The sequence below is a fragment of the Falco punctatus genome, assembly GCF_963210335.1.
Source record: "Falco punctatus genome assembly, chromosome: Z".
Taxonomy (NCBI): domain Eukaryota; kingdom Metazoa; phylum Chordata; class Aves; order Falconiformes; family Falconidae; genus Falco; species Falco punctatus.
The window spans coordinates 73,373,650-73,385,520 of record NC_137586.1 but is presented as its reverse complement, the minus strand read 5'-3'; the positions used below and the strand labels follow the sequence as shown (position 1 = coordinate 73,385,520).

Below are 11,871 nucleotides of genomic sequence, written 5' to 3'. Positions count from 1 at the left end.
TCAGATGTTGCCGGTCATTGGAGGCACTCTTACCCTCTCCCTTCTTCTGCTTACCTGCAATAGCTCAAACACCATGCAAGCAGTAATGAAAATTTATGAGTGGCTTAGCAAGAAGATGTTTTTAAATCAAAAAGTTCATATAGCTTGTTCTTCTCTTTCTCAGTACTGTTATGTGGATAAAAAGCAAATTGACCTTCACATTCACTTGCTCTCAAATAGAGTCAGGAAAAAGAGCTGGTTTGTCCAAAGTAAGTGTGACATTCAATAATTTGGTCAAATGGCAGATAATGTGTTTATCTTCTCTGCCCGCTCCATCTTCCACAGTGTCCACACAAATTTGGCTTGACAATACAGATGAATTTTAGTTTTACTAAAAGCCATGGCAAAACTTCCAGCTTTATTCAGTGGAGACAGTTTCTGCTCACTTGCCTCTCTTCCCTCCCTCAGTGAGGAACTGCCTTTCCCAAGCTATTTTATGCTTGGAAGCATAAAACCCATACATCTCTTCAAAGCAAGGGATGCTAAAAACTCTGCTGCTTGCTGGGCTGACCCTCCCTCCTCCATTTCCTCCTTGCCCAAAAGGGAGAATATTGCCCCTTATATTACATTCCAGGACAGTACTTTGAAGGATACATCTCTGTTTTTTTTTTTTGTTTGTTTTGTGGTTTTGGTTTTTTGTTTGTTTGTTTTTTTGTTGTTGATATAGAGGCAAATTATGATGAGTAAAATGCCCCCAGGAATTTACTGTTGATATATTTTACATTGTCAGGAGAACACACAGCTTCCCAGTGAAAGGTCCCAAGTTTTTTATTAGCAAGATCCCATGTTTGTTCACATTTACCCCTGTCAAGAAGTTTTGATTAATGTCACTGATTCTTGGTGACGAAGATTCACACAATTGGCATTTCCCTTCAAAACAGCCATGTACATGAAAAAAATCCGTCTGTTAGGTTAGCTGTTCATAACAATGTGCGTGTGTGGCTGTTACCTGTAGCATGGTCTATAGGTATACAGACCTATAATATATAGGTCTATATATTGCAAGCATCACTTGCAATAGCTGACTACCTATGTCGTTTTGACCTTACAAAATAAAATTGTACCTTGGTTCTTAGTAGTCCATGGCTTGTAGGATGAAGCATACATCTTTTGAAAGATAGCCTAGAAATGTTTCTCAGTGCAAAAATGCAGCAGCTGTTTGTTTTTTCTAATTACAAGAAAAATACCATTAAAACATATCCATTTTTTTACATTAAAAATCCCTTTGCTTTCCCAATGCCATAAATATATATATTTTAAAATCTATCAACTTGACTGTAGCCCTTTCAGACCTTAGCAATGTGTTGTACTTTAAGAACTTGTCCATGAAAAACTTGGGACCCCTCATGTGTCATACATTGCATACTGCACTTCAAAGAAGAAAGTTAAATACCTTGTGACTAGAGTACTGTTTATTTCATAATCTAAACAAACACTGGAATACAGTCTATGCTTTTCTACTTTCCTGACGACTTTACAACAAGGGTTTGTTTTTGTTTTTGTTTTTTTTTACCTAATTAAAACAATCTGCATACACACAGAGCATGCATGCTTTCTAACACCAGTAATGAAGGTAAGAAGAGTCAGTTTCCATCATCTTTCTGTTGCCTGTATTAGAAAAAAAAATACTTTTGTTTTTAATGTAGTTATGGCAGAGTGGCTAAGGATATGAAGACTAGAGCACAGTTTTACTCCCTGCACAGAAAATGTTCATCACAAGCATGCTGATGATGATAAATATTACATGTCTATTAAATGATAGGCATACTTTTATCCCCTTTACTCCCTTTTTAAAAAGACTAAGTGGCTACATGTAAATGCAGTGAAGCAGGTATAAGCTTAATTAATCGGAGTTGATTCAGACTGGCACCAAGATGCAGCGAAGTCCGACAAAGTCTCAGTGAGGCTTTCCATGAGCTATCGATGACTTTCACCACAAGGCACCTGCCTTCTGCTTTTTGAAAGCAGAAATCAAAAGCCTTGCAGCTCGGCCAGTCCTGCAGATGGGGTGGACTGCGCCAGTGTGTTGGGCTCCCTGGAAAAGAAGCACTTGTAGTCCATTAGTGTTTGAGAAAACCTTGTGAGTGGGTAACCTTCCCTGGGGCCGTGCTCCCACCCAGCTCTGTGGCATAGCCCGCTGCTCTTTGTCGGCCACTCGGCTGGCTGCGGTTTTACACCACCGAGTGGTCGTTGCTGTGGACACCAGCCAAGATGGTGTGGTTCAGCGAGGATGCCGACCGGTCCGAGCCTTCGGTGGGGCCGTTGGCACTCTCACTGCGCTGGCAGCAGAGGATCTGCTTGAAGGTCGCACTCATCTCCTTGTCCCGATAGGAGTAGATGATGGGGTTCATGGCGGAGTTGAACTCCGCCAGGAGTAGGAAGAATTTTTCATAGGCCAGGACGTTACACTGGGGACAGCAAACATCGAGGAGCAGCAAGACTAATCCTGGGGTCCAGCAGATTATGAAAGCACCTAGGAAGAGAAAGAGAGGACAAAAACCAACAAACCCCACAAATACACTAATGCACCATTACTTGTCAAAACACTAAGAGAACCATCCGACTGGAAGTGACGATGGTTTTCTCTTCCAAGAGTATCGTTCCCACACTATTTCTTTGTTGACCTGATGAGAGGGATGTGTTTCAAAGATCTGTAAATGGTTATGGGCAGCACATCAAAAGAGCAAGGCATTCCCCCCACACACACTCATCATCCAAAACTCTGCTTGGCAAATACTTTTGTGTTTAAAGTCGATAATGAGGAACACTTTCCCTTCAGCTAGAGACCTCTGACTAATCAATCTCTTGATCAGGAGAAACAATGCAGTAGTTTACTTCTCAAACTAATAACAACAAAGAAAACCTTTCTGTGAGTGCTGTGACTGAAGCATCAGTAACAGAAAAAGAGTGGTGCAGGCAGCGATTCTCAAGAAAAAGAAAGACTGGGTCTTGTTAATCCATTTCAGCCCCATTATGTAACGGAAAGTCCTAAACACACATCCTTCTTGCACTGAAATGCCGGCCTTCAACAGATCTACTTCTTTTTTTAGGGCTCTATTCACTAGAAATTCAGAGGCTCCTCAGGCTTCAATAGCGTAAATGCCAAAGTGCCTCACACTGATTAAAATGCTTCCCCCTCCTTTCTCTGCTTTGCAAAGCTCTGAGGGGAGCAAAGCCCAGAACAAAATTCAGAGTTCAATACAGAAATGAAATCATATGCCTTGCACTTTATTGGGAGTACTCAGTTAAGCAAAGATGAAACCCCCTTCCAAGGTTATAGATGTTTTAAATATTAGCACTGCTGGGGAAGCCCTTACACACTAGTCATGTCAGAACAAAGACAGTGCTCCTGAGATTTTCCAGGCTGACATGCTTGACTGATGTGGAAACCAAGTCTTATCATCAGTGGGCAGGCTCAGCACAGGCAGCAGCAATAAGGGCTTCCCAGCACTACCTGGCAAGTGCTGTTTTCAGACAGGTTCTCCTGTCACTGTGGTATTTATTTGCTAACACACTGACTTTGTTTTTTTCTGCAGTGATGCTCTCTGCAGGTCTAGCAGCTGACTACAGTCAGCCTCTGGAGCATGCAGACTTTTTGCCGTGCCTGCCAAGAAAGTGCCAAGCTATTTCCAGTTTGGGCAGCAGCGCCTGTAAGCTGTGCAGACACCTTTCTGTTTGGATACCAAACTCACCTAGATCAAACAGAAGAATGTTTTCTGAAGGGCTTTGCAAACATGCGTGGTGTGCTGCGCTACAGACACTGGTTGCCAACCAGGCAACCACACACAGGCTTCCTACGTACCAGAAGACATCCCTATACTGAGCTTGCTCGCAACCGATGGTGCCACAGTGCCACTCAATGCCTATCACTTTGCTGACCAACTAAGACTGCAAAAGGGAAAGAAGCTGTTAGGCAAACTGCTGGCTGACAGTACAAAGCACCCATGTCTTTGGCCAAATGACTTTGTTAGGGGCTGGCAGCAATTTTACAGCATAGGGATGAAACTCTCCCACGCCAAGGTGGCATCAAACACAAGAATACACTTCACAGCTTTTGTCTGCAGCTCTTTTGGAATTCTAGCAGTCCTAGAAAAGAGTACTTGAAACCCATACAAAGGACTACAGTCTTTTGTCCCTTCCTTGTACCAGTTCCCAGAAAAGTAGAAAACGTCACCTCTTTATTTGCAGGATTGTCTGCATTGAAACAGAGGCTGTCCTCTGCATGCAGCAGCTCTGCTGAGCTGGTTTCTGCAGAAACCAAGCTAAACTTCCCAATTCAACCACTCACTCCTGAAACTGGTGTGTTCAACCTCTTAGCTAGAGAGGCAGTGGTAGACTGTTCCAGCTTGAGCATGTATTTTCTTCATTACAGCCTGCCTCAGGAGAACATCAGAGAAGGGAACAGTGCAAGTCTTGGGACCTACAGTTGAGTACCAAAGACGATGACAGCATCCTCACCAGGCCTGTAGCAGAGAAGTCCAATGCGGGAACAATAGAGCTGACAAGAAAGCTCTCACTGCATTGTTCAAAGTTACAATTGAAAGCTTCCAATTTTTCAACAATTTTTTGGTTTTCTTTTGTTTCTTTTCCCCCAGATCTGTTGTTGAGAATCTGAACATGCCGAACAGAATACGGTGTTGCTATCATTTTTTGGGTATGTTGAAAGCAGCAACAAGAAGAAACAGTACTGTGAGGCAGGTAGGCATTTGCCCTTGGGAAAGCCCCAAATTCTTTGGCAAAAGTCCACATGTGGCCCACTGCATTGACACTGGTCTCAGGCAGAGTTTCTGAGCCCTTCCGGGCTCCTCAGTATCTCAGATAGGTCCAATAACCCATATGCTGAGGCTTGACATGACTGCACTTCAAAGTGAACTGTGACTGAGCAAGCAACTAAATGCCCTGTGAAGCTCAATGCTACGCTGAAAAAAGATAAAAACAAAGGGTCGCCTTCCCACATGGCTCTGGAAGAGTATGGAAGCAATTACTCTGCAAGTTGTCACCCTGCTGCTCACACTGGACATGGAGCTGGGTCAATGATGTGCTGGCAGCCAGGGTGTCGAGAGAAGGAGAAACCCACACTGCCCAGCTCCAGACCTGCCTGGGTAACATGGGCTTTCCTCTGCCCTGGCCCCCAGCCACAGGCCAGGCTGACTTTCCAACCTTTCCTCCATGTGGCAGCAGCAGCAGCAGCAGAGGAGCACACAGCATCCAGGACCTCACCTTTGTGCAAACAGGGCTAGCTTCAAGTCTCTGAACAGACAGCTCATTTGTTGTTGGAAACTAAAACCCACTGAAGCCAGCCCCATTCATTCTAGCGGGTTTTGTTTTATTTTAGCCCCTGGGATTTTCGTAGCAAAACTTCCCATCATGCTAATGGCTCCTGCAGCTTATTAAGTGCTTGCAAATGGTGACACAAACAATGCTTTGGGTTTTCTCACTTGTTATGTAACTGTCAGTACTCTGGAAAATACTGGAAAGCATCACTCATGGTAAGGGCATGTTTGAGTTAGGTACTGTGCAAGGAACATAAAAATGTCAGGCTCCTATTACTTCAGATTTAGGAATCATCTGTTAACATTGAATTCTTTCTCTGAAAGGAAACACAAGCTTGGAATTTATTTTTCCTACTTCTTACTTGGAATATTTGTCGAAGTAAAGTGATACTAAGCTAGAAGCTAGGTTAAATTCTCCCCTTTCCAGAAATCTGTTCTGTATTGATTTCACCAAAAATGAAGATCTAAAAATATCACATCTAATAAAACTATGCGATCCAAAAACTTCCTGCTGCCAAATACTGAAAAGCCTTAAGCATACATAAAAATCTTGATGTATTTTTCTGCTCAGGAACAGAACTGAGAGTAGCCTGAAGTAAAGTATGAGTAATTTCCACGTGTACCTTAATATTTTACAAACATGGTCAAAGCAATGATATACAAAACAGTTCTATTGCATTCAGTGAATTAATTTGCTCATCTTCATGGGTATATCATTGTCACGCCACGGCACTAGGAGAGCCCAACATGTACAAATAAAATCCTTGGGTGGCTGAAGAGCACCGTGGCCTGGAAAGATAGCACCTTGGGGTGACACCTCCAACCCTGGCAGTCCTTAGAGGTGCTGGCACTGCACAAGGCTGACCAAGCTGTCCAGTTGCAGAAGGAGGAACATCCCTGTGTTGCCTGGCCAAGTTCTGCCCTGCAGGTCTGGCAAGAGGGATGGGTGGGGAAGAAATGGCCATCAGGCTGAAGGGGCAACTGGCTAGCCATGAGACAGGAAAGCTTGAGGGAACCAGAAAAATGCCACTGTACATTTTAAAAAAGGATTTAAGGAGACAAGAGGAGAAGGGCTGATACAGGCCAAACTTTCTGTTGCTGTGTGGTACTTTCATCCATGGCTGAAACTCCAGCTCCTCATGCATACCCTGTCTTGCTGTGCTGTGACAGAAGTCCACCGAGGGCTTTCCAATCACCACAATATGACTTCATCATATCTCCCTGAACCTGGTGCACCAGAGCAAATTGCATTTCCATAGTAGTCGGATGCTTGGGAACTCCTGGGTAAGCATGGCATGGCCTCACAGCAAGATTTGATTGCAAGACAGTAAAAACTGTTGTGGGCAGTAGGCATATGAAACCAACCATGATAGATGACACAAAAATAAGCGAGTAGAAAAATAAAAGAGAAAACTCCAAAACCCAGCAGCAGAAAAGAAACAAGCTACATGAGAATAAGCACTGATGAACTAGTCACTCATTACTAGGATACCAGACTGGATGGCTACTCACGAAACTTCATGAAACTTCTCATGTTAGCAGGTGAATCATTTTGTAAGCAGCAACGTTCCCTTCCCCCCCCCCCCCCCCCCCCCCCCCGACAGCCTAAATCTGTGTTTATTCTATGAATGTTTCTTTTCCTCTAACTCACAACAGCAAAAAAGTGTTTCTGCTCCTGCCAAGTCACACACTGCTGTCCCTGGGAGGCTCCAGTGGGATGTGGCTCTTGTCAATGCACACCTATTCTGAAACACCCCTTTTCTCCTGCTTAACCATATTATGTCCCTTTTGTGTGTCCTTTTCTACCCATCTTGATGTTGACCCTGACTTTGCTGTTTTCTGGTACAGCCTTACACCCACCCTGCAAATCCCTTGCAAGAAGAAGTCCATATGGAGGTGAAAAACTATAGAAAGGCCCTCTTGGAGTGAGAGAGGAGAAGGGGGAATAAAGATCTCACTTGTGTTTGCAGTTTTGTAAAGATTACAGAAACCGGGTAAGGCACTACCATATCAAAGACAGAAAAGACCCACTCCAGCTGAACTGCAGGGACATTTATGTTCTGCCACTCTTGCCCACGCACTGTCCTCTCCAAATCCCTTCCTGTTGTCAGGGGCACTTGTGACAGCTGGCTACACCATCTCTTCCACTGGGTTGATGGTGACCTACAGAGGAAAGGACATCAAGCATCACTGCCAGTTACCCACAGGGAGAAGGGTCTTGCTGCACATTCTGCAGGCTGAAAGCAATGCTATGGGGAGATGATTTGGTTTTTTTTTAACAAAACTATAGCCAAAAAGACCTACAGAAATGCCTGGCAACTTCCATGCCCTGATACAATCCCACCCTCAGCAGGGAAATCCACTTGCTGTGTTAGCTGAGGAGCAAGCTCATCAGCCACAACACAACTGCACTTCTTCATGCCCTAGCCATCTGTAAGCTGTATCAACATCCCTCCTTATCACACTGCATACTGTCTTGTGCATAGCATGAATAGACATAAGTACTGCATGAAACAGTGCTTATTTATAGTTACTTATTGTTTTCCCCAGATACAAATATTAAAGAATGAAATCTAAAATGAATGCTGAATAATTATATATGCAAAAGATCCATGAAGATAATTTATCACACTGTAAACATACAGAGTATATGAGTTGTTCTTCTAATTCTAGTCTGACATAATTTTCCCCAATTTTGCCACAATATTTCTACAATATTGCTTATAGTTCTAGGTGGATGAAAACACAGTTGTTGCTGGGTTTTGTAGTTTCTGCTGAAAATAGTCTATATTGGGGTAAGGTGTGCTTCCACCCATGGAATTTTTATGTGAAAAAATAAAAAGCGGCTACCACATACGGACCAGATTAACAAATGTAAAATAATCCTATGCTGAATTTGGCAAATTCTGCAGAACCTCAGATATACAAGGCTTTTCTCTCCATCCACAGACTCCAAAAGACTAGTGGAAGATGCTAGTGAAAGACAATCCTTGAAAAAGGAGGAGGGCAGCATGCAGCAGGCCAGCAAGAATGGTCTTGTTGGAAAGGGTGCTATCAAAACCCCTTCATTTATTTAAGGTGTCTGTGTTTAAGGAAGCTGTGTGAATTTTGAATTAGTGAGAGATTAGCAGCACACTCCTGCCATTTTTGATTGAGGGCAGAATGCTGCTTTCTCTGACATGTGTCTGGGAGACTTGGATGTGATGGCCCCCTTTGGGTTTCAAGCCAAACATTTCTCTGGTGGAACTGTGTATGAAAGGAAAGGTGGATACCTCCAGCAGTGTAAAACAGGAGATGAGAAACAAAACAACACTAAAGAACATCTACATGCATATTCATGCAATGGTATCTTGAATATACATCTCATAAGATGATTTGGAGCAAGATGACCCAAGCAAATATGAGAAAATACACAACTATGTGGCATATGGGAGGAGCTGGGTGGTATGAGCTATCAGCTTCTCTTTCACAACACTATACATACCCATCCCTGGAGACCCCTGTTTTAGTCTTCCATGAGCTGAATAGCTCTGGATGTGCAGGTTATAGATAAAACCCAGACATCAGCTTTTCCAAGGACCTGAACTCCACATGAGAAGTTGACAGGTTTGCCAGATTTTTCAGTATACTGCATCCATGGTTTGGACAGGGATTTTTAAATAATCTGTTTCTGCTAGTACTGCATCCATTCTCTGACTTCCTACCTTCTCTACAGCTATATGCACCAGCACATTCCGGTTTCTTCCTGAATCCTGTCTGAGCTTGCAAGTTTGGTCAGGCTTTGCACAAAATAATGGGTGGATCATGTAGAACACAGAAATCTTGCCTTGATCCAAAACCTATTTCCCCTTCCCAGCAGGAATACAGTGCTTGCTTCTAACATGTCTTCACTTTTGAACTCCTGTGCACAGAATTTACTCAGTGTTTAAGGGGTGGCCACCTTTGTCAACAAATCACCCCCTGTCTGAGGATCCTTTCTGCTTCCCTCTCAAACCATTCATCTGGTTTAAAACAAGCTGATAACTTTACATGAATGCTTTCTTGGGGCTCTGCCTGTGCTCTAGCTGGGCTGGGAGGAGCGGCAAGCCTTGTCTACAAGTTAAGTTTCAGTGTATGTTAACATCACCTCATTCTGGGCTTTAATATTTAGTATTTCACCTGTCTTTCAATCTCTTTAATGTTCCTCACCTTCTTTCTTTTCAGAGAAAATAAAGTAAAAAACCTCTTCTTAAATGGACATACATCCTTGACCACAACTGATACTCCTGCTGGCATACAGACTCCTTTGCTACAGGCTGGCCTCTGCTCTCCCTGTTCTCTTCCAGTGCTCACATCATTTCACATTTCACATCACCACACTGCTCTTGACAATTTATCATTGAAACACTGATCTTACAAATTCCTTGGTGAAATCTTCAGGTCAAAGTCTTCCTTTTAAATCAAACACACTTCTGCATCTACACCTGCTGCACACAGGGCCAGCTGAAGACACCCCTGACTCACTGCAGCATTTCACTGGGTGCTGACAACAACCGACAGCCAACAAAATGTGCTGGTAGCACCAGCCGCATGCCTGCCGCCTCTCAGCATGGGGATGCTCAGGTGGAAAAAGCTTGTGGTCAGTACGACTGCATCTACAGCCATTGCACCTCCCCGTTTCTCACGGTGGCTGACACCTTCGGTCTTCTCTTTGTGTTTTGGTTTGCGAGCCCAGACCAGGGTAACGAAGAGCAGGTTTCTCTCAGGAGGACTTGCCAATGGCAGCTGTGGGAGTCCTCGTGAGCTTGCTCCCTGCAGCACTTTGAGCTCGCCACGCCTGAGTGCTTGCTGCCAAGTGTGGGAAGCAGGGTACGCTGACACTTGGCCTCCTGCCTCTTCTTCTGAAGGTCCTATCTGCTGGGTGTCTTTCCACCTGGACCCTGAGTGGCCTTTCCATAGAGCCTGGCACCAGCTGCGGATGTTTCAGATACCACATAGGTCTCCAAGCTGTTGTGTTATCTCTGTAGTATCTGAAGCTTTTGAAGTTTGAAACAGCAACAGACAGAAAAGCCTGGAGAGAACTGATAACAAAACAAAACAAACTGAAGAGAAAATGAGACGTGAGCAGAAGCAAGCAGTCAGAACTGATCTGTTTATTTCATGGGTGCTCATTAAATCCTAGCCCAGGTTAACACTTGCCTGGTGTCATTCTCTGCCTGCTGCTCACAGTCCTGCAAAATGAGTTCGCTGGTCTCTGGCCAGCTGATCCAGCGCCTCCCCAGTATTTGTTGACTGACACGTCTGAAGGAGAGATCAAGTGCTAATGCAAATGGAGGAGACCAGGACTGTTTTTCAACTGACACCTGCAAACCAAAGGCGTTTGAATACCTTCACCTCTCAAACTTATGCTTGTTGTGGTTTAAAGAACACATCGCAAAGGCAGCACGTGCAAACCACTTTCCAAAAAGAAAGCAAAAGCTTTGGCCCGTGGCAATTTATCCACGTGCATTTGAATCCCTCAAATCAAAAAGTGTTAAAGGAAAACAGAATTCACCACTGATCTAGTGACGGCAGGAGAGAGACAGTGGTCCCCTCACCACTCCCTGCAAAAGAAGAAATGAAGCCTTTTATCTATAAAAAGCATTTTAGACAAAAACAGGAAGTCATTAAACACCAATGGTCAGGATTCCAACTGATTTCTAAATTCATAAAGATATGTGAAGCTAATCTCTGAATAAAAGCCTGGCTGTTGCCAAAGCAATCTGAGTATTTATCTCTGTGTAAAGACAAACAGTAGTCCCTGTGGAGTTTTGCTGTTGCCAAAAACCTGACATATGGAGGAAATTTTAATGTCTTTTTCAGCTTTCAGCCGTTCTAGATGAGCCTTTATTCTCTGTTGTGGACACAAACACTCCTACAGTCCCAAATCAGTGGCAGTAGCTTGGCTGGAAAAGGAACACAAAAGCCCATCTGATAAGAGGCTCCTGAGGCTCCTGGTCACTGCGACACAGGACAAAGAAAAGCAGGCAACCGATGTCTGGGGAGAATTAGAAGCAAGAAACTGCCTTTCAGTCCATTTCTGGCAACCTACCTGCATCCCCTAGCCCAAACTCAGCCAGGATCCTCTTTGTGGGCTCTGATGGCGCAGGGTCATAACTGGGGGTGCCAGGTGGGTGCCAGACCCATGCCTGAACAGCAAGAAGACCCTGTCCTAGGAGTCTGGTGAGGCCTTCAGGTCCTGGATGCGGGGTAGCCGGAGGTGGCCAGGTCTGGCGGCGATGCGAAGGTGTGTAGACAAACAGGCCTAGGCAAGCACGATGGCTGGCCACAAGAGGTCATCTGAGGCGGGAGCGGGACGGCTGGCACCCTGCAGGCAGGGCTCACAAACTAGGGACTGTTCTGCCCGTCTCCGCAAGGTATATTTAGCGCGCCTGGGACTTGGGTGTTTCCCCACCTCTCTAGTACCTGCAGTTTTCAATCACAGAAAAATCATTCACAGCCATGATGAAAAAAACCCTGTCTTGCCCGCTTTTCCTCTGGAAATCCGTGCACCGCCTGCGGTGCTCTGGTGCTTTCCCAT

General features: G+C 44.4%; 1 protein-coding gene across 4 annotated transcripts in view; it reads right to left on the bottom strand.

Moving 5' to 3' along the window:
• Positions 1-638: 638 nt before the first annotated feature.
• Positions 639-11,871, bottom strand: part of LPAR1 (lysophosphatidic acid receptor 1) — a 95,755-nt gene continuing 84,522 nt past the window's right edge. For all 4 annotated transcript variants that reach the window (XM_080372708.1, XM_080372707.1, XM_080372706.1 and 1 more), the window contains one exon: positions 639-2,512. In XM_080372708.1, the coding sequence (XP_080228834.1) occupies positions 2,211-2,512 (302 nt within the window). In that variant the 3' untranslated portion in view covers positions 639-2,210. The remainder of the gene's footprint in view (positions 2,513-11,871) is intronic.